General features: G+C 32.4%; 2 protein-coding genes and 1 long non-coding RNA gene across 3 annotated transcripts in view; all 3 read right to left on the bottom strand.

Moving 5' to 3' along the window:
- LOC105334433 (uncharacterized) overlaps positions 1 to 16,694 on the bottom strand; it is a 131,134-nt gene extending 114,440 nt beyond the window's left edge. The window contains exon 1 of the mRNA XM_066080675.1: positions 16,665 to 16,694. Coding sequence (XP_065936747.1) covers positions 16,665 to 16,684 — 20 coding nt within the window. The 5' untranslated portion in view covers positions 16,685 to 16,694. The remainder of the gene's footprint in view (positions 1 to 16,664) is intronic.
- LOC105334445 (uncharacterized) lies at positions 776 to 1,844 on the bottom strand. The gene is made up of 3 exons (XR_004604246.2): positions 1,707 to 1,844; positions 1,124 to 1,176; positions 776 to 952 (listed from the first exon to the last, which is right to left on the bottom strand). It is a non-coding gene; the product is annotated as an uncharacterized lncRNA (long non-coding RNA).
- On the bottom strand, positions 7,013 to 11,539 carry LOC109619317 (uncharacterized). The gene is made up of 5 exons (XM_066080677.1): positions 11,397 to 11,539; positions 10,460 to 10,512; positions 8,748 to 8,939; positions 7,876 to 8,058; positions 7,013 to 7,467 (listed from the first exon to the last, which is right to left on the bottom strand). Exons 1-5 carry the CDS (start codon positions 11,423 to 11,425, stop codon positions 7,184 to 7,186), a joined length of 741 nt encoding a protein of 246 aa, XP_065936749.1. The 5' UTR covers positions 11,426 to 11,539; the 3' UTR covers positions 7,013 to 7,183.
- Positions 16,695 to 22,747: the final 6,053 nt, after the last annotated feature.

The following is a 22,747-nucleotide window of genomic DNA, read 5'->3' as shown; positions in this document are numbered from 1 at the left end:
ATTCGATCATGTAACAAATATATCAAATATTAAACAATAAAAAATATTTATTTTCCTGCCAGGAAAGTAATGCCTCCTCGTGAATATCAATATATCACGTGATATCGACAGCTAAATTTAGCCTATCATACCAAAACTGGTGAAGGGTCAACATCTTCATAATTGTAATAGTTTCACAAAGGAAAGGATATTTTCAGTAAAGCATAAATTTGTCCGATATACGAGTACAAACAAAAGAAAAAAATACAAGCCTGTGAGTAGATATGAATACTTCCTTTAAAAAAATGACGTAGACCTGTGTTTTTCCCCTATGTGCTATTTATAGATCCTATAAGTGTTCATGCAGAAGTAAGGGTATCGTGAATGGCAAGCGTATTTTACTCATTATACATGTATGTATTTCAAATTAACAACTGTTAAGCATATTAAAAATCAAGTTGGATATTTAATTAGGCAAACAATAACGACCACCTAGTTTTCCGCGGACATGCGCAATGAGGTCGCTTTGCTCTTCCTTCATCAATATTCATGAAAAGGTATATTTTCCTGGCAGGAAAATAAACAATTAAAAATCTATATCTTTGTAACGAGATGGAATTCACCCTTGTAATTTACAGATTAAGGATAACTTTTATAAGTAGACAAACACATGCGTTTTCACTGTCATTCAAAATTGACGCAAATTATAGCGTGTATAGCTTTAAAAACTACTTCAATCATGTAAAGTTGTAAAACATATTTTTAGAATTTCGTAATATGTTGTTCAAACCTGCAGTTCTATTTGATACAAGAATAATTGACTTTTCTGTGACATTTTCTTTTTGTACACATCCAAAAGCCGGAGAACAGTATTGATGAATGGAACAGTTACACGATTTTTTACAGAATCGTCCAAAGTAATCTTGTGGGCACGCCCAGCTGCAGTTTACACCATATGTTCCTAATGGGCATTCTATACAAGAATATTGAAGAAAGTAAAGATCAATAGTAACATTTTAGATTATTGAAATATTTATTTTATTGGTTTTATCTCCTTTCCAATTTTCTTGTGATTAATGTAAGTTCTTCAATAAGTTTAGAAAACATAATTGGTTTTATACAAGGACCTTGTTATTGCATTTACCTTTGCATTGGTGATTTTCTCTATAGTAATTCGCACAACACAAACCACTGATGCTGAAAAAATATTCAAAATGAATTTTAAACCTCAATCTAAATGAAATATTTATATCAATTCAAAGTAAAGTCTTTACTTATGTTACAGTAAAGACTTTTGAATCACTTCCAATCATAATGAATGTAAGTAGTGAACTAAATTAACGGGTACAATTCCGCCAATCTCAAGAATTTGCCTGCATTTTTTGTAAAATTCACTTTTTAACTTTGTTTTCCTATACTACAATTATTAAGCAAGTTTGTGAATTAAACTGAAAGCAGTGTTAGTTAAATAATTAATTTAATCATTATACACATAAAGTATATACAAGAAAGATACATTGAACAAAAGGCTAAATGGTATTTTCAGTTTTTCCATTTGAGTTTAAGGTACAGATAACCAAAGTGTGCAATTTAGTTTTACACAGACCATACAAAGACATCACAGGATGCAAAATGCAGGAAAAAAAATAAAAAACAAGAAGGAATAAATTGCAAACTTGAATAAAATGATGGAATAAAAATAGAATGTTTGGTGTTCTTTTACTTACTTGTCACATTCTAGAGAGCCCGTCAAATTTCTGATATGAAATATAACAAATATAAAAAAAAAGTAAGAGAACATGGGGAAAATGAAACTCCATCATACTTCTAGACACTGCCTGCACTATGTTTCATTTACACGGAAGGTATTGTGTTTAATGAAATAATTGAGGAAATACTAATAAAAATAAGTGTTATTTGAAAATCATTAATTATGGTTTATGAAAACTATAAAACTATTAAATTCAGTATCAGAACTATTGATCTTTAAACTCAGGACAAATCATTTCAAGTTGTAATAAAATTTCAAAATTTGAAATCAATTTAAAGCAATATGAGCTGCAATTTTGATGTTGATTTTTTATTTCATGAAAATGATATTTTCTTAACTGAACAAAAAACATTGTTTTTAAATTTCTTTTAGCCATATTTGTGTGGAACTTGCCATTAAGAAGCTTTAGTTTTGCCTTCAGAGCAAAATTTAATTATTGTATTTTTGTACAAAAAATTGATTTGGTATATATTCCTTAGAAGAGAAATCTTTCCTTCGACAAAAATTAATGATGTTTTCAAATCTTACTTATCATAAGAATTTAAATTATATGCAGACTTAACATACTAGCAGGTTTTTACAGCAAAATAATATTCTAAAAAATACAGCTCATATTGCTTTCAATTTTTATTTTAAACCGAGATTATTTTTTTTCGCGCATGCTCACTATGTGATACGATTGAAATGTTTCGAGGGGTGCATATTTCTGCCGAAAAAAACAAATTTTAATGCATTTATTGATCCCAAAATAGTAAAACTCATGTTGAGAGATTAATGTAATGACTATGTGGTGTTTTGCGGTGATTTTATGATATAAAACCTGATATAAAACCTCTGAATTTTTTTAACAAACTGAAGGTTCCTTTCTCCGACCAAAACGCGGTGAATTTAACTCATACTAATATTTCAATGTCTAACTTACAAACCAAAAACATAAACACAAAAAAACAGAGCGCAACGGGATAGCATTTTCCACCAATAAAAAAGAAAGCGGAAGTCTCGAATGATGTCAACTAAATGAGATAATGGAAACTTATTTGGAATAATTTTAATTTTGAACTTCTTTGTATTAAATTTTCAGTTACACTAGATGAAATGGAAGACTTAAATTATTTACCAAAATTATTTAAAATTAGAAAATTGATAAATCAATGGAAGTCATGAAAATTAATCCTATTGGTCAAATAACGATAATCAAGACACTAATAATATCGAAGTTAAACCATCTAATACTAGCATTACCAAACCACAAACCTGAACACCTAGTTCATTTAATCAATTCTTTTAAGATGCATTATAAGGTAGTTCTTATTTGGTTGAACAGTAAAACAGACTGTTTTAAAAATACATTTTGTAGTGTGTTTTTGATTTATAAATAAAAATCAAACTGTACGACTGATTTACTTGAAACCGCCTGACTACGCATCATCAATGAATAGCTTAACCAAGTGAATTGATCTTGTACCTTCATTTAACAAAACAGATGGACATTTAAAAACTCAGTAGTTACCCGCCCTTTTGGTCATGTTTGCTGTGTTGTTTAGACTTTGAGAACAATGACACTCATCCTCACAACACGACCGGAGAAATAAACTGGACACAGGGCGCTGGAGTTGTCATCGTATGTTCCCGCCGGACACTCTAAAATAACTAGAATTTGTGCTAGAGCTGCAGAAGTTGGAGCTTACAATTGTGCAATCAACAAAGCCCGTACAAACTTGAACGCAGGTATGGCGGGCTAAAGATTTTGAAAACCAATTAGAGAAATTTAGCGTATAATTGTGATTTAAGTTGATAAACATATACTGATAGCCCTGTTTACGTAGGGAAAAAAAAAGTTTTTTAAGGTCCAATTGAAAATATGAGATAAGGCATATTAACGAAACCACACTAATTTTTTTCCTAGGATACAACGCTTAGACGTACGATAATATAATATAATCTTGGATGCAGTGGCGAATGAGTAATAACTAAAAACGCAGGTTTTGAATTACTGTTTTGTTTAGAGTATAATGTAGAATAAAGTTAAAAGAACCAGAAATTATACATACACGTCTTCATCAGTGAGGGGGAAGGAGGTACATACCCTGAAACGTACTACTACACCACACGCTCGCTGCACGCTCGCTACACGCTCGCTAAACGGTTCACACGAAACGCTGAACGGTTTACACGAAACGCTGCACGCTTTGCCCGAAACGCTAAACGATTTACACGAAACGCTGAACGGTTAACACGAAACGATTCTCGCACGAAACGATTTGCTCGCTTTTCACACGCTTTGGACACGCTTTTATCCTGATTGATTCGGTTCCTCTCGGATTTTTACCCTGACTCTGTTAGTAAGAATTAATTTGAAGAAAACACGAAATAATAGAAATACCGATATTAGAAACATATATGTACATAAGTGTTGAATTGATTAATTAAATTAATTTGGTACTTATATTTAAAGCAAAAATTATTTATTCACAGAATTAGCCAAAAATATTACTTCTATAAATATATTTATTGCTCAAAAGAAATATCCATGATTCTTATTAGTGCCGTTAATAATAAAAAATTCCAGAGAAAAAAGTTACCGTAACACAATATTCAATACCAAAAATAAAATCCGTATGATTACAAATTGAAATCGGGTTTTCAGCATTCGGCGGGATTTTTTTTTCTTCTCACATTAATATTTTTATTGGTTTCAGAGAATACAATGTAAAAATACTAACAGTAAATAAACCTGTAATTATTTACATTGATAATTTTGAAAGTTATGTAAAAAAAATTTAGTCACATGAGTTAGAAAAATGCTATAAAACAACCGATCAATTTTTTTCTTATGTCAAATCATTCGCGTAAATAAATGTTCCGTACATAATATCACAGAAAAAAATCAATCGATTAAACAATAAAGAAAGTTGTCATTACTGTTTCGGATAGAACAAAAAATAAAAAATGATTTAATTTTTTGTCTCAATATTCGTATACATAACGGGCGCAGCGCATAACGGTGTACAATATACATCTATCTATCATAATCTACTTGAATTTAGTACAGTGCATATAGATTCCCATAATAATTAATTGCATGTGTATATTTTAGGGAAATTTTAATGTGTTAATTACTTGTTGTTTTCCGTTATCAGTGTTTAAATAATTAAAATAATAACTTGTAGAAATATTTTTAATCGGGATTCAGAAGAATTTACTTTCCGCATTTCATAGAAATGAACAGAATATTTCCTTTCTATGTTTACATTTAATTTTGTTCAAATTAATGTTAAAATAATCTATCATTGAAATTGTGTGCATCATCAAATACTGATTCCGACTACCTTGAAGTCATTAAATTTCTATTGGCTATTGACAAAAAAAGAGACGAGTGACCATCCAATGAAAACGAATACACAGAATTTGATTAACAGGTTCAGCCAGGTGCAGGTCTTACCCGATGTCCGAGGTTCTGTGTACTGGTTGTACACAGCCGAATAGTCTCAGTAACTAGTCTCCTTTCAATACGCGTACTTTTCTTTTGTTTGTTAAAAATTAATTCAATTTTGTGAATGAAGTATAAGTATATCATTTCTTATATTTTTTTTCACGAAAATATCTCATAGGAGTTTTGCCAATCACAAACAGTTTTAAAGTAATGTAAAACACGGGCGCTATTTTGAAACAATTAAATTGTCAGCGAGTTCCGAATGAAATCTGATGAACGTTTCACACGGTTCTCGCACGCTTTGCCCGAAAGATTTACACGCTTTGCCCGAAACGCTGCACGCTTTGCCCGAAACGCTAAACGGTTTACACGAAACGCTTCACGATTCACACGAAACGCTAAACGGTTTACACGAAACGCTAAACGGTTTACACGAAACGTTTCTCGCACGAAAGTCGCACGCTTTTTTGGTGTAGTAGTACGTTTCAGGGTCTGTATCAATCAGCGTGCTATAGAAAGGACCAGAATAGTTACGTCCATAGTGGATACTCTTCTAATAATGTATAGGGGGAGTGAATCAGATACGCTGAACTCTGTACTCCGTATAAAGAAAATATTTACATACTTTGCAAAGAAAAGGTGCAGGTTTCCAAAAACGGATATGTAAGCAAATTTCCTGGATGAATTACATCCTGCACTGCAAGCATTTTTGAGTGATTTAAGTCAAAGTGTCGTTTAGAGTTGTGCAAACTAGACAAAGGTTGTGCTATAACTATTTTCTGGGTCATAAAACAGCCTAAATCTACTTATTTTACGATATTTGGCGAAATATAATTTTTCAACATGTTAGCGTGAATTATTGTATTGGTACATCTGGAATAATGTTGTTGTATTGTCTTGGTAACGTAATGAGTCTAGGCATTTGATTTACCTCTGTTTCATATCTACTGTGGCAGGACAACCTTTCGATTTAAAAAAAAGTTATTTTTAAAATTTCCTCATATCAGTTATACATCTAATTTGATCAAAAATTAATGGTTGGGATTGCTCCACAGGTGGCGCAGTCTATGCTTTGGAGTCTCACCCCGGGAAGTGTTTGATGGTAATGAGTTACATGTGGTATGTTATACGTTTTTGTCAGTATAATCATGTCTATTTCAGATGTTTCTTTTACATTTTGAATAAATGTAAAACAATGAAGGGAAAAGAGAAATATATACTTTGTTAGAGAGTTTGCTTTATTAAAGACAAGAACATTTGTGAAACAACAATAATATTGGTTGTAGGCTGCGCTCTTAGTTAACATTTATGATAACAGTTTTGTATTGATGGCTATTTTAAACTTTAGGTCGTTATTTTAAAAATTTCCTCATATCTGTTATACATCAAATTTGATCAAATATTAATGGCTGGGATTGCTCCACAGGTGGCACAGTCTATGCTTTGCAGTCTCATGCCGGGAAGTGATTGATGGTAATGAGTGACATGTGGTATGTTATACGTATTTGTCAGTATAATAATCTTTAGTTCAGATGTTTCTTTTACATTTTGAATAAATGTAAAACAATGAACGAAAAAGAGAAATATATACTTTGTTAGAGAGTATGCTGTATTAAAAACAAGAACATTTGTGAAACACCGATAATGTTGGTTGTAAGCTGCGCTCTTAGTTAACATATATAATAAAAGTTACTGTATTTATAGCTATTTTAAACTTTAGAATGTACAGTTTTTTTTATATTAATTAGTCACCAATCTTTACAAGAATAAAGCATCATCCAAGCAACAAATATGTACATGTATAACATAAACAGAGATATAAACGACAATGTTGTTTTAATCGAGACTTTTAATATTCTCACACTTGTTTTATATTGTTTTACAATATTATTGTAAGACGATGTTTGCACTATTACAATAGGCATTATTGAAACATAATTCATGATTACATATATTGAATCAAATCAATAAAACGAACGATGTTTCAAACTAAAGTTCATCTAAGATGCAATGTCGTCAGTGCAGACATCTCTCTTGTGGATAGGCATACTTGCCAAGCTATATACTTGATCACTCATTAACGTTCCAGTAAAATCTGCCTGCATTTCAACCAGATAAACATCTGGTGAGTTTGGCATAACGTTTGATTGGAAGAACAAAGCAACTCCTTGATCTCTGAGTGAAAGATTGTCGTACGGATATGTGGAGTCAGGTTCCTCATACAATTGATTCTCTCCGATACAACTTCTGCTACTCAAAGATGCAGAAACACGGCTTGTTTGGTCTAAAAAGCAACATAGTTTGATGAAAGTGAAGAACATTAATGAGATTTAAAAAAAAACAGGAAATTGAAACGTCATTAATTTACATTTTGCATATAAAATGTAATAAATTGTTTAATCTATATATTTGTGTAAATCTATTTGAAAACTTTACTAAGAATATATGATGTAATGTAAGTGGATACATGTATATTCTAAGTAAATTACATTGGAGTATTTACTCAATAAAATTGTTTTTGTGTTATATCAGAATCAGAAAAAAAACCATTTATTTCAAACTTACTTTATTTACGATACGCTTGGATATTCTTTAGTTCCACTCATTAATGGAAATTAATATATCTAAGATATATTTTTTTTGTATAGCCACATGCACTTTTTTTCAGGGAAAGTTTTGTTTTACATCCCACCTGTTTCATATACAATTGATGCGTTTTCATTGCCTGTTCTGTGTCGAGCTTTAGTTTTCCCATTAAAACCCGATACAAATCTGGATTTGATCTGACGAGCACCGATCATAGCAATAAGTATCAACAAAACCCAAGCGAGAATGAATGCAGTGTTGCGCCATGCCAAGTCTTCTTGGATGTTCCCTAAACATAATTATCATCGTAAAAAATTAGAATCGTTTAGCATTTTGATAGCAAAACATAATCTACAGTTCGAGAAAAGTAAATCATTAACACAAGAAAAAGAACTGCAAAAAAAACAAAACAAAACAAAACAAAACCCAAAGGACACATGAAGAAAATATAATGAACAGTAAAGCAAAATCTAAGAAGTTAGTAAAACTTGACATTTGTTTAAAATTTAGAAAATAAATATTTTACATCTGAAACCAGATTATGGCAAAAATACCAAGTAATGCTCTGAAATGAATAGTAAATAAAAATTTAGCATCTCTTTTTTTTAACGTATTTTTTTACATATGAAAAATAAAAATAAATCAGTGATTTTCTAAATGTGAAACATTAGATAAGTAGAAAAAGTGTAAATCACTGTTATTTATAACAAATAACGGTGTTCATTTCACGTGTTTCAAAAGAAAAAGTTATAAATAATTTAAGTTTACTTAAGTATCATTTTCTGTTGATAAAAGACTAAATCACATTAAACCAACTAATCTTTTATTGCTAAGTGTTGCAAAGTTGCTTATGTCAGTAGCACGTTTATGGTATTGAGTAAATTATTAAATTACCATTTATTCTATCAAACATTTTATAATGATGAGTTAAATCAAAGAATAAATGATTTCTTTTTTTAAATAAAAAAAATATCATACCAACATCAAATGGTACATCAGAAACGTTTTGTCTAGAAATCGAAAGGTCTGAACTTGAATTCCTAAAACATCCCTTGACGTTGTCACAGTATTGGTCAATTGAACACATACACTTCGCCAAGCAGAGTCGACCATAAAAATTAGTTTTGCAGGGGCTGCTACAATTCAAGCCGAATCTCCCAGCAGGGCATTCTGAATATGTAAAAAACATAATTTCTATTTTTCTGCTACTTAAGGTTGAAGATAGGATATTTAGTCAAACTATGTAAACTGAAAGGTAACTATATGTGATAGGCAGATCTATGTCATTTTTTTCACCTCTCCGTTGTTTATCTGTCAAACGTTTGCAGGTTGAATAGAAATTAAAAATAACAAACTGTCAACCATCTCAAAAATCCACAAAGCGACAAAACAAAAAAATCTAAAGCAGAGCAACATGGACGTCTTAAAAGATAGAGGTGGCATCAGATGCCTAGGAGGAGTAAGCATACCCTGCCGACCGGTCCCACAATTCGTGTGCTCATTGTCAAGATCATGAAAAACGGAAGAAACTGTAGTGAGTCCGGTGTATAAATAATGGTCTAGCAAGTATAAAAAACGTCAGTCAGCATTTGTCATAAAAAAGCATTGTATTTGCTGACAAGGTCACTGCATGGACCATTGAACTTGCGTAAAGATGATTTTAATCGAGGTTCGTAATAATCTTGTCCTAACAACTTTTTTGTAAGTAACATGCCTCGTTTAATAAAGTGTTCGTATGGAGAGGAGGCTCTTGCATAACGAATAAGCTGAGAGACATAAACACCATAAGCAGGTGATTATGGAACAGTGCTACATAAGTAAGGGAAGCTGACGATGGAAAAACTAAAAGCATCACGTTTATCAGATAATTTTCTTATTTGGTTACCATTAACGTCTTTTTCTAGTAAAATATCCAAATATGAAAAAGATGTTTTGAAATCTGTGGTTTATTTTATTTCAAGCTCACTAGGATATATTCCGTTAACATAAGAATAAAAATAAAAGTTGTTTATGGATAAAACATCATGAATATATCTAAACGTGGAGCTTAAGGCCACAACAAAAGCTTAATACTTTTCTTTCTGTAAAAGTTTTGTCTTGTTTTACCCTGTTTACATCTTCGTTAGCCAAGGGTTTTCGGTTCGCGAATGATTGGCTGCAGCTGCGAGAAGCTAATTCAATCGCATCGTTGTATACAAACGCTTATAAATAAAATTTCAAAAAAATACACGTGTGATCTTTGGTAAAACATTCAGCACTTTTCACAAGTTGAGGCACAAGTGCAAGAGTACAGAAGCTCCACAATGATGGTCTAACCAGATTATTTTAAAAACGATATATTTTACTGGATTAAACAAAGTTTTATAAATTTGTCAAGGCTCATGTGATCGTAGCATGGGAAGTTAATATGGCAAATGAAGAGGTTGCCTATCGCTTAATACATATATATATATATATATATATATATATTCACTCCCAGTCACAACAAACGCTATAGATACCCTGTCTAGGATAATGTATCCAATATGTATAAGCTTCATTTCGTGTCCTAGTATTTGAATTAATATTGATTATATGCAGGAAAGTTCAATTTGATGAATTTCCCCATTTTCAACAAAATACAAACAAATCCATGATTTTATAAATTGATTTACACCCTTTAATCTAAGATTAAAAACAAAATCAAATACCTTCACACGTGCCGTTAACTTCCAAGTAACCAGCACAGCACCGCTTTTCAACACTAAAATAAATCAATCTCAATAATTGAAACATTTTACCTCTCATTAATTTTGTTTAATGAATTGGCTGCAAATACTGTAAAGTAGCTTATTAATTATTAAGAGTACAATCTTTGTCTGATTACTATTCTAACTTCTCTATTCAAATCAACAAATTGGAATACATTTGTGTGAAAATGGTCATTACGTCAATTGTGAACATTGTTCTTATTAACCTATTTCCTCCTTTTTTGAAAAAAAAAATATAAAGGATAAACAAATTATTTTTAATGTTCATTATTTTGATCGTACATCTATAAGGAAAGCATTATAGAAGATTCAATACTATAAAAATTTTGAACTAAAATTAAACTTAACTAACCTTTTTCTGTGAGAGATTTGAAAGGCTTAGACAGTTTTTTCTATGATTCAGCATCTAGTTTATTATTTTACTTATAATCTGTGATTTGTTTATCTCATCAGTACATGTATTTGAGCAATTGTCTGATAAACAGAAAACATATAGCACAATTATATTATTAAGTTTAAGTTATGAAATTGTGGTATGTGCATTATTATAGAAAAAGCAAACGCAATAATTACAGTAAAACTGTAAAATACATGCATTAAAACATCAATTTAGTATACATTATCTAAAACTGATCAATTTATAGATGAGTTGAAGTGCATTATTTTTCAGTTTGCACATTTCATATTAGGTAAACTTAAATATTGATCACATGTTGTTGTACCAAAAAAGTGAAGTGGCAATATACCATAAACAATACCTTCTCAATGGTAATTAAATTGAAATAAAACTCCCGGTTCAAAAAATAACCCTTGAAACGACCATAAGACACGAGGGAAATCTATCAATCTCGAGACATATTACAAAAAAATGCATTACCTTCCTTCACATACTGTGTTATTTTCCATTACTGCTGCAGGTGACTGTTGTTAAGATTACAGCATTTATGAAAACAAAGAACATTTTATCCGTCGGTCGACAAAAAAAGGAACTTTATCAATAAAGATATTTTCTCTATAAATACGAAAACTTAATTGCACATAAGGAAATCCTTCTTCTATTAAATATATCCTTGTATGTGAAAATAAACAAGAATATGCGGTCAAACAAGGAAATGACCATATTGATAAGGTCGAAGCTAATTCTGTTCGTGCAATGCACGAAGAATACTTTTGTTAGTTTTTAATTTAATATTTGGATAAAAGTCTTGGATGTTGTCTTATATTTTGTTAAAAATGATATAAAATTAAATTGTAAAATTTAAAACCAAAGAACCGTTTAAACCACATTTAAACTTACATCTGTGATGCTTCATTATTCTATATTTATTGTTAGATTTCCTGCATGGTTTTCTATTCTTCTAAATAGTATAGTTCACCTTGTTAACCAGATTCTGATATGTTATAACGCATATTTTTACTATTACATGCAGTGAAGTAGAGAATTAAAAGATGATTGAGTTTATTGAAGAGAACGCCTATTCAGTTGTTTGGAAATCAGGGGCTCGTAGCATAAAGCATGCTAAAATTTTGACTTAAGACGGGTCATAAGTTGAATTTCGAGGAATCCTATGACCTGCATAAGTCTTTTTGAAGCATGTTATTTACCATAACAAAAAGCGAAAGTAAAGTTAATATGATTATGTTAAAAAGTAAAACGAATTGTTTCTTTCTTTTATGTAACCTGAATGTACTGATCATAAATCATTTTCTTTGGTTAATATAGTGTTTATTAATAGATACTAGTGTTTTGTATCTCTGATGTTAGATGGTGGTAGAAGTAAATGTACAGACACAAAAGTCATCCTGGCATAAGTATAGTGTACCCTAACAATTTTGGTATAGCCCAAAGCGATGGATCTAAATCAATTATTTTATTGTTGTTACTTCTTTGTTGTGCGAGTGTTTACAAGTTTAGTCGTCCTCAAAGACCGCTCATGGCGTAAATATTTATCAGAGGTTTTTTTATCTTGCTCTTTATCACAAATGCACATACTTTGAGCATAATTTCTATATCAAGTCTCCGTTTTGAAATGAGACAATCGTCTTCTTTAATATCACCGGGTTTTGTTTTTCGTTTTTTTTTTCTTTTAGCGATCTTGTTTATTTTGTCAAGTTTCGCGGGTATATACATGTAGAAAACTTCTTGTAAATTGACAAGTATATATACGTGTTTATGACTTACTAAGCAGCCCCCTTGCATAGTACATAGAAAATGATAAGCTCATTACGACCACTGGTAATATTTGTATAAATAAACCAATATTTTTTTTTATCTTAATAAGCGTCTAAATATGAAAATTATGTGATTAATACAGGGTATCTTGTTGAATTGCAATAATAAACAATGAACTTCTAAATGTATTTTAAACAATCCTTAAGATATACTTAAGTCACCTCTCCGGCTGCCTAGGTTTTGGAAAAAAAATTCCTAGCTAAGCACTCTCCTAGTTACGGACTTACTAGTAAGTCTAAGCATCTATTTAAGTCCTTCTTAAGCACTATCTTAGACTTTAATACATTTTATGTTACGAGCCCCAGGTTTCCCAACAATCTGTTGTAATCCTCATGGGTACCAATTGCGCCCAACTGTTAGCAGACCTGTGTGTCAATTATTTCATATTTTGATATTTTTACGAGAAAGGGACATTGATAATAACTCAATTAATCAGTTTAACATTGTTTTTATAGTCAACTTTCTTTTCTTGTAGCAGTATACCTTCATCACTTGCGTACGCAGTTTTTTCTCGGTTAATTTGATATGCAAGGACATAATCTACATACAGTTTCTAAAGCAAGGTGAGCTACTGACAAACAAGTTGAAAAAACGGGAATATCAACAGTCTCGACTAAAATCATTTTTTCGTATGTTTTATGGTCGATAGAGCGACCTTGTCAGCAAAGTCAATCTTCCAGTGGGTTGCATACTGATTGACGTTTTTCGAAACAAATTGTAAGATCATAAAAATGATTATTGTCTGTCTGCAGATTGTTTTCGTTTATCCTGATTACGCTATTCTTTATTTTTTATATTCTTTATTGACAAAAGTAGCTACACACAATTAACAGGAGAATGACGGAGGGTTCTACATATTATATACACAGATAGGCTAACGGTGTACAATACTATTAATATATAATCAGGATTATTTGTTTTTATATCAAATAGTCTGTATTAATTTTGAGACACTCTGTATATTCCGAAAAAACTCTGTACGAGCTAACCATTGGCTTATCCGGAAGCCCCTGCAAAAACCCCACAGTTTTCATCGAATTTTAGCAAGGAGCACGTGTTGCCTTTTCACAGAAGTATACACAAGTTTATATTTCATATTTGCCATCAACTCCCAGCAAATGTTGGAAAGCATTCACCGTCCGCTATGCCCCCAAAACGTAAAGCAGTGCCAGCAAAGCGTAAAACACCCACAGGGACTCCAGCCCGAGCGCCAGGGAGAAAAGTTCCCCGCCATTCCAGAACAGGTACAGGCCCCGCTGCGGACCCGCCACAGGCCCCAATGGAGGTTTTACCACCACCCCAGGCACGGGCTCAGGACCTGTTCCCCCCAGTGGTTTAGCCCGAAGTCAACAACAACTCGGATTTGTCAGCCTGGATTGTGGGGTCCTCAATACCCTATTGGGCTGAAATTGCAGCAGCGGATAGACCGGAGGGGGGGGGGAAACCCTTAACCTGCAACCACCTGTAACCATTCAGTGGAAAGGTATTCGTGGACTACAATGGGAGGATTTCGACAAGACGGTAACATCAATGTCAAAATACCAGACTCCACCAGATTTCTTCATCATTCACCTCGGTTCAAATGACCTAACCAAAGATAAAATGACCTCTAAAGTTTTTTCTGAAAATGCACAATGTTCATTGTATAGATTGCATGCTTTATGGCCAAAAACAACCCTCATCTGGTCTGCCATCCTACCTAGAAGATATTGGCATTTTGCCCCTTTGGGTATGGGAAACAAAATCAATAAAAAGCGGGTCAGAATTAACAAGTGCATGAAAAATTTCATGGCAGATGAGGTGGGGGGTTGTTACATCGGCCATGACCACAACATCAAGGAAACCGAGCTTGAGTTGTTTCGCTCAGATGGTACACACCTGTCGAACACTGGTAACAACATATATCTCAACAATATTCAATGCGCTCTACAATATTTCATTGATGGACAAGGGAACCAGTATCCAGTGATTAACTAAAAAGCAACTGTTCACAATCCCATGCATTCACATATGTACAGTTCTTATGTTAGTTTTCAGAAAGTTCTGATGCTTGTCTTGCGCCCATGATAGGACCAATGCTTTGGCCCAAAATTTTTAGTTAACTTCAAAGCATAATGTGCTGCTATACTTGGTATTGTCCATTGTTTCCTGCTTTTTCAATTTCATGTACAACCTAAGGCAAATATAAATATTAACCAGTCTCCAACAAATTTTGCTTCTTTTTTTTTACCAGCATCTACACAAATTATTACATGTATATGTATTAGTTTTACATATATAATATTAATGTTATCAAGGGTTTTGTGGGGGACATTGTCCCAATGTCTGTGGCGGGACTGGGGAGTCCGCAGTGGTATGTGTTGACACTTTCTGCTCCAAAACATGGGTGTCTCCCCCCACTTGCTTTCAAAGCTAGGGGATAGTATATAAATTAAATCATTCAATATGGTTTATAAAAGGCAAAGTTATTACAGTTAACTGTGCCATGTGGTTACAATGTAAAATTGGGATTTTTTGTATAGTGGGGCCTACACTGGGTATAGGTGGGGCCACATCCACCTCACTCCAGTGAGGGGATGCTACGGGCTGGTGCATGTAATAATTGGTTGATAAAGTAGCCTTTGTCATGCAAAGTTCTAAACCAGGTAGCACTGCAGGAGACAGGGTGAGAAGGGCAGGTCTCACTACCCTCCTTAGAACGCTGGGGATCGTTCAGGTTCGGGCACTGATGTTTCATACTCGGGCCCTCAGTGTGTCCCTACATGGGTAGTTAAACTGGCACACTGGTCGGCTCCCCAGTTACCCCACAAAAAATCATGGCCAACATCCACCAATTGTTTGTTATAGCGGAGTAATAGATATTTCTCATACTATTTATTGTTAAGTTCTATTTCATAATTCCTGAATGTTGCCAGGCTCTGTGTCTTTCAAGCAATATAATGTATAGTGCTGGGTTAGCTTGGTGAATTCAATAATTAATCTATATGTAATTATACATAAGACATGTAAGGGAATAAGGGATTAACATATTAAATTCTCTCTCAGCTTCAAAGCTTTTCAATAAATATTGACAAAGTTTCTGAATAAAAAATACAGTACACGGCTGGTGTGACTGGTCAGCAGAGGATGCCCACTCCTCCTAGACACCTGGTCCTACCTCTATTTTTATAGCTGCGTGTTTGCTCTGCTCCTGTTTTGTATTTTCAGTTTTGATTTTGAAGACTCTTCGTAATCACCACATGTCAGACAGTAACAGCTTCCGAAATAAGTAAAACAATTTTGTTTTGTTAATTTAATATTTGCATCTATCTATCTATCTATCTATCTATCTATCTATCTATCTATCTATCTATCTATCTATCTATCTATCTATCTATCTATCTATCTATCTATCTATCTATCTATCTATCTATAGCTTAATGCATGCAGCGTAATGCCTAGCATTACATTAACTGAGCTGACCAATGATATTACATGCCGATCATTCCTTTAAATTAATACTTACTTACACACGCACCTTAAAACTATATATGCATACTGAGATAAAAAGAGATTGGTCCCTGTGCTAAATAAATACTGTCTTCTTTGGATTTATAATCTATCAACTATTAGGACCTTGACCTCTTGTTATTTGATATTCGAAACAAAAACCGTAATTTCTAGCAGAGTGTTATTTGAAAACATACACTTTTGTCTTTTCATTAGTTAGATTGGCTGTGTTTCTTATGTTAGTCCATTCCATTTATAAACAATATAATAATAAGCCCATTGATTGCAAAGCCGAGCATTTAAAACAACAATATAATCGTATAACGTGTTGCCTTGTTTCACACTAAAGAAAAGAAAACTGAGATGAGAATTGAATAATAAATGATCGGAAGGTACTTAACATCAAAATATTTTTCTACAAACCTGTTGCATTCTGAAGACATTCCATGGCCTGATAACAAATGTAACGCAAATAACATTAACATTATTCTTTTAGAAAATTCGGCATTGTTTACATACATGAACGCTATATGCGCACTAAAATACATTATATATTAATTATCTAACTTTAAATGTTTAAAACACTAATACAACTTGTAACAGGTTCATTTTTTTAATTAGTGTATTTCCTAAAAACAAACATCAAAAAACAAATTAAAGAATTATAAAGTTAATTGCTCTTTAGAATTGCCTTTATATCTTATTCAAACCAGACAAAAAGTAAATTATATTAAGTGGCAATAAATAAAATAAATAAAGTAAATTATATACATATGACACTAACTTTTCGAATAATTTGTAAAGTATAATTACACCATTATTAACGTATCCGTTGATTTTTTCAAGAATATTTTTTTAAGATAATCCAGGATGTTATTTTAAAGCTAGCCCTTAAGAGAAATTTAGTTATTAAAAACACACGTTTTCTGCGTAGAAAAATAAAGAGGATATTTTTAATTTGATTAACATCGAATGAAGAACCTCTACAGTAACCATTTAAACGGTGTTAGTTTTAAAACATGTCTCTACAATAAATGAATAATATTATAGCTATAACTTGAGATTAAAGTATACAGGAATGAAAAAAAAAATAACTATCATTTTTAAAAATGAAATTATATATTTTTTAAATATTCATTTGAATGATATAATATCAAATATAAAGTTTTTCGCTATATAATTTTAAAAATGAAAAAAAGAGCACTTATTATATTACTTTCTTAGGATGTTTTTGCAAAGTTCAATTTTTTAAAATTTATTCTGAAAGGAATCTGTAGATGATATACCGTATTTTCATTTTTCTAATAAATCTTAGTACTGCTACCTTTGACATATTTACTAGGTAAAAAAAATGCTATTGTATAAAAGATTGTGAAAAAGTCAACATATTATTTCCAAAAAAAGTGACAACGATCTGTCTTGATACAGGGGCTTTATCAGTGGTAATTCTAAAAAGTTTCATCCGGCATGTTGGTGTCTAGGTTAATAACATAAAATAATTATTTTCCAAACAGATCAAACTGTTAACTGGTAATGTGTGTAAATCTTTTTTTCTTATAACCCTGTGTTTGGTGTAAGACTCTGCAAGTAGCATTTCATCTTTTTATTTAATAATGTTGCAAAATTAGCGTTATTTGTGAATAAAATGTCTTATCAAAAAATGTTATGACTTTCTAACAACGACTGCAAAAACACCTACGCAAAGAAATACTACTTAAATCAATCTAGAGAAACCAAAATTCATATGAAAATGCTTACGTTATGTCGAATGTCTTAATGTTTAAAAATACCGTTGAATGTTAAATGTGCTATCTATTTGTAAAAGCTAAAATGATTTTGATTTGAAAGTTCACATGTTTCAATATATGCAAATTTTATGCTTTTTAGCTCACCTGAGCTGAGAGCTCAAGTAAGCAATTCAGTTCACATTTTATCGGTCGTCCATCTGTGTGTCCGTCTGTAAACTTTTCATATTTTCAACATCTTCTTACGAACCAGTAGGCCAATTTATACAAAACTTGGCACAATTCATTCTTAGGCTAAAGAGATTCAAAATTGTGAAAATTAAAGATCTCACCCTTTCACAAGGGGAGATAATTAGAAATTATTAAAAAAATTTCGAGAAATTTTTAAAAATCTTCTTCTCAAGAACAACAAAGGTGATCGAAGTTTTACATAGAAATATTTTGAGTAAATTTTTAAAAATCTTCTTCTCAAAAACCAATCAGCCGAGAAGCTGAAACTTGTGTCGAAGCATCCTCAGATAGTGTAGTTAATAAAATCATGACCTTCGGGGTAGGGTAGGGCCACAAAGGGGGGGGGGGGGTCAAATTTTTACATAGAAGTTTATACAATAAATCTTTAAAAAATGTTCTGAAGAACCATTTGGTCAGGAAAGTTGAAACTTATGTAGAAGCATTCTAAGATAGTGTAAATTCAAAAATGTAAAAATTAAGACCTTCGGAGGTAGAATGGAGCCACAATGGGAGTCGAATTTTTACATAGGAATATATTGAGTAAATCTTCTTCTCAAGAACCATTATGCCAATAGAGCTGAACATGTGGGAAAGCATTTTCAGGTACTGTAGATTCAAGGTTGTGAAAATCATGACCTCTGGCGGTAGAGTGGGCCAACAATGGGGGGTGAAGTTTTACATAGGAATATTGAGTAAATCTTAACAATATCTTCTTCTCAAGAATTGTTTGGCCAGGAAAGCTGAAACTTGTGTGAAAACATCGTCAGGTAGTGAACATTCAAGTTTATTCAAATCAAGATCCCCGGAGGTAAGGTGGGGTCACAAGGGGGGAGGAGGGGTGATTCAAATTTGTTCAAATTAAAATCAAAAAGTGCAGATCCAGTTGTACAAAGGAAGATATTTTAATGATTAACAAAAGATGAAATGTAACAATATATACTTTTATCTATATGCAAACATGTTTACATAATGCTGATTCTTTAAAATTGTTTAAACTATACGATTATTGGGCCTCACAAGGGGTTCATAGTTTGATGGAGGTTCAGATCCGGTATATAGTACTACTGGGTCTGAAAACCCCTGTCCGTATGAAAATCCCCTGTCCTTCCCTGTCACTTCATGTGTTTTCCTTGCCTTCCCTGTGCACCCCTATCATCCCCTGTCCATAGCCCCTGTTAACCCTGTAACCCCCTGTCAGCCACTGTACACATCCCCTGTGTGTCACTGTCAGCCCTTGTCACCACCTGTAAGCCACTGTATTTCCCTGGCTTTGCTCCTGATACCCCTTGTGCGGTATATAACGTATATAACTGCTTTCTAAAGTAAAAATTAGTTTTTTAAAATAAATTTGGGTTTTCTTAAATATATAATAAGCATTTATGATACATAAGGAAATGGAAACCAAGAAAAGTATTCATGGTTTAGACGGTGTTTGTTTTTCTTTGTATTTTAAAGAGGCCTATATTATTCCAAATGTGAATAATTCTGACTGAACACAGACATAAATGAAGATATAAATATATTCCAATTAATCGCTTATTTTATTACATATTTTTAAACCAATGATAGTGTTTTGTAATTTGTAAAAAAAAAAGTCTAGGTGGAGGAGGGGTGCGGGAAATCTGCGACGTTTTGTGCCATTTAACATGCCGGAGTTAAATCGCTTAATAACACACAATGATTAGCTCGTGCAGATAATCACACACCGATCAAAATTAATACCTATATTTGGTATAATGATTCATATAATAACATCGTCCCAATGGAATGCATATTGATTCTATTTAGCACGAATTTAATTAGTTAATATCAAAGTCATGTAAATCGGAATCGATGTTATTTGATGTCAGTCATTTGTTTCTGATAAATTATGAGAGAGAGAGCGAGGGAGCGAGTGAGCAAGAGAGAGAGAGAGGAAGAGAGAGAGAGGAAGAGAGAGAGAAAGGGAGAGAGAGAGAGAGAGAGAGAGAGAGAGAGAGAGAGAGAGATTTTAAGGAGGGGAATTAGTTCGGTCCTTTGACACTTTAAACTTTTTGAGGGAACATTGTCCAGTTTAGTAATTCATGTGCATTATTGTTTGGAATTGTCCTCATACATATAAAGCAATGATACAGTTCATGAATAATTTAATACATTTACAAATACCAGCAACGGGTAATATAAAGACACATATGCATTATCTCAAAACAATATGCCAGGTTTTACATTAGAAAAATATCAAATTTTTTTTTAATTGATTTGAAAAATAAAGCATAAAAAGGCAATACAATTTAATCCATATGATTGTGTCAAATGAAGTTCCGCATTTAAAGCTTTTCCTTTCATGTTTAGTATTCTCAGAACTAATAAATAAAAATTTGTTTTTTTTTTCACTTGACAAACTGGAAAAGAAAGGCATAAGGAGCGTTTAAACAACATATTGCATAATTGTTTAGCGATACCGAGCATTCAGATCTTAGGAAGAGTGTGCATATACAGGTACATGTGTCTGCCACCTCATTGGTCCCAACCTCGTTAACGTGCACTTCAAATTGTCAAGAAGAGCTCAATACAGTAGCTATTATATAATCACTGACCGACCATTCAAATCTTTGTTATATACATGTATACGCGTGTCTGTCATCTCATTTCCCTACATCACTACCGTATTCTACGAATTGTCAAGAAGGGCTGTGTACATAACCACTGACCGAGTGAAAAAGGTAATGTTAACATGATCCTTGTCTTTGAAAAGTTCAATTTATCAGTTGTTAATCGTGTATTTTCAAGTTCGTTGATCTTTAATTTGGGGTATAATAAAACATTGTTGGATTAAAATTGATATGATCGCTTTAAATTAATCTAAATATTGATAAAGAATTTGTAATGATTTTAGGAATCCATATTAATTTGATAGGAAATTAATTCCGAGGTAAACCTTTAGTAATTTTAATTCAAAATCAATGCAAACTGGTTTTTGTTTTTCACGAGAAAATAGATAAATAAAGGTTACGTAAAAAAGACGTCCTCAACCGTTACATGGCTGCTTATGCATGTACATTCTACATTTTCTGACTGATTACTAAATTTAGTTGCAAATAGTAGTATAAATGCAAAAAATCAAGGGAACAACTTTGCTGCGCTTGATCTTTGTAGAAATTATTCACTCTATTTCTTAAAACATACATATTTTTTAAACATTACAATGTAGTACTGTTTCCGACCGTTAAACGACTAAATCCCCTGAAGAATTTCACACCTATCGAAAATAATCCCCGCCCTAACCTGAGATTTACCACCCGGTGAATCTCGAGCCTTTAGTTGTTAGCATGATTTTTTAAGTATTAATGAATTATTAATGAAGACTTATTATTTCTAAAATTACGATAAAAGTGTGTCTGTTGAGTCGGCGCTGTTGAGTGCAAAAACGATTTATATCTTAAAATATAACAAATTAGAGTTAAATGATTCAATTAAAAAACAAATATTGAGTAAAATAACAGAAAAAAGCTGTTATGAACAGTCAAAAACCGTACAGGGGATGTCAGGGGCATGTAAAGGAAAATGCAGTGGCTTACAGGGGATGACAAGGGCGTACAGGGAGTGACAGGGGATTACAGTGGCACACTGGGGATGTGTACAGTGGTTGACAGGGGATTACAGGGTGTACAGTGGCTGTGCACACTGGATGAGAGGGAAAACACAGGGGGTGACAGAGAATGACAGGGGATTTTCATACGGACAGGGTTTTTAAAGATAGTAGTGTAAACAATTATTTAGGGACTTTTTGAGAACTGCAATGCTGAATGTTATATGACTATTAAATCATTCTGTTAGAAAAGGGACTTGATTATAAATATAAGATTACCCAGGGGAAACGGATGTTTTAATTCAGGATCTACATGTACATGTATTATACCACATTGTCCAGATATTTTATACTATGACTCCATGAAGCTGATTTATCATGCATATTGTTGCTTAGGTGAGCGATTTGGTCCATGGACCTCTTGTTTCATATTATGTTTTATTTAATGACGTTCATAGCCGATGTTTTCAAAATAAAAAAAATGCTATTTTAAAACTATATAGATTGATAATTGTAATTAAATTTCATTCTGAAATATGATATAATTTAGAGAGAGAGAGAGAGAGAGAGAGAGAGAGAGAGAGAGAGAGAGAGAGAGAGAGAGAATGGGAGAGACAGGAACAGCTTAGGAAAGAGAAGTAAACAGCAAAAGATCCCAAAAGATTGTCTATAGTAGAGTATATTATGCTGTAATATACTTGTTACATTCAAAGCATCTTGCACAAGTCATGTTTTGTGATGTTACAATGATGAAACATTCGCCATGCACTAAATACATTTCACTCTTTGTGTAGCTACAGGACAGAGATAGAGTACATACCGACAAGGAAGATATCTACAGATATAAAACCATTAAAAATGATTTCCTTGCATGAATTTATAAATTGGTAAAAATATTCAATTATATGTTATTGCTCGGACAATATCTTTAAAAAAGGAACATTTCTAAAGTTTGATATATA

Source organism: Magallana gigas, chromosome 3 (genome assembly GCF_963853765.1).
Source record: "Magallana gigas chromosome 3, xbMagGiga1.1, whole genome shotgun sequence".
NCBI classification, from domain to species: domain Eukaryota; kingdom Metazoa; phylum Mollusca; class Bivalvia; order Ostreida; family Ostreidae; genus Magallana; species Magallana gigas.
The sequence above is the reverse complement of the archived record's forward strand: the minus strand, read 5'-3'. Positions and strand labels throughout refer to the sequence as shown.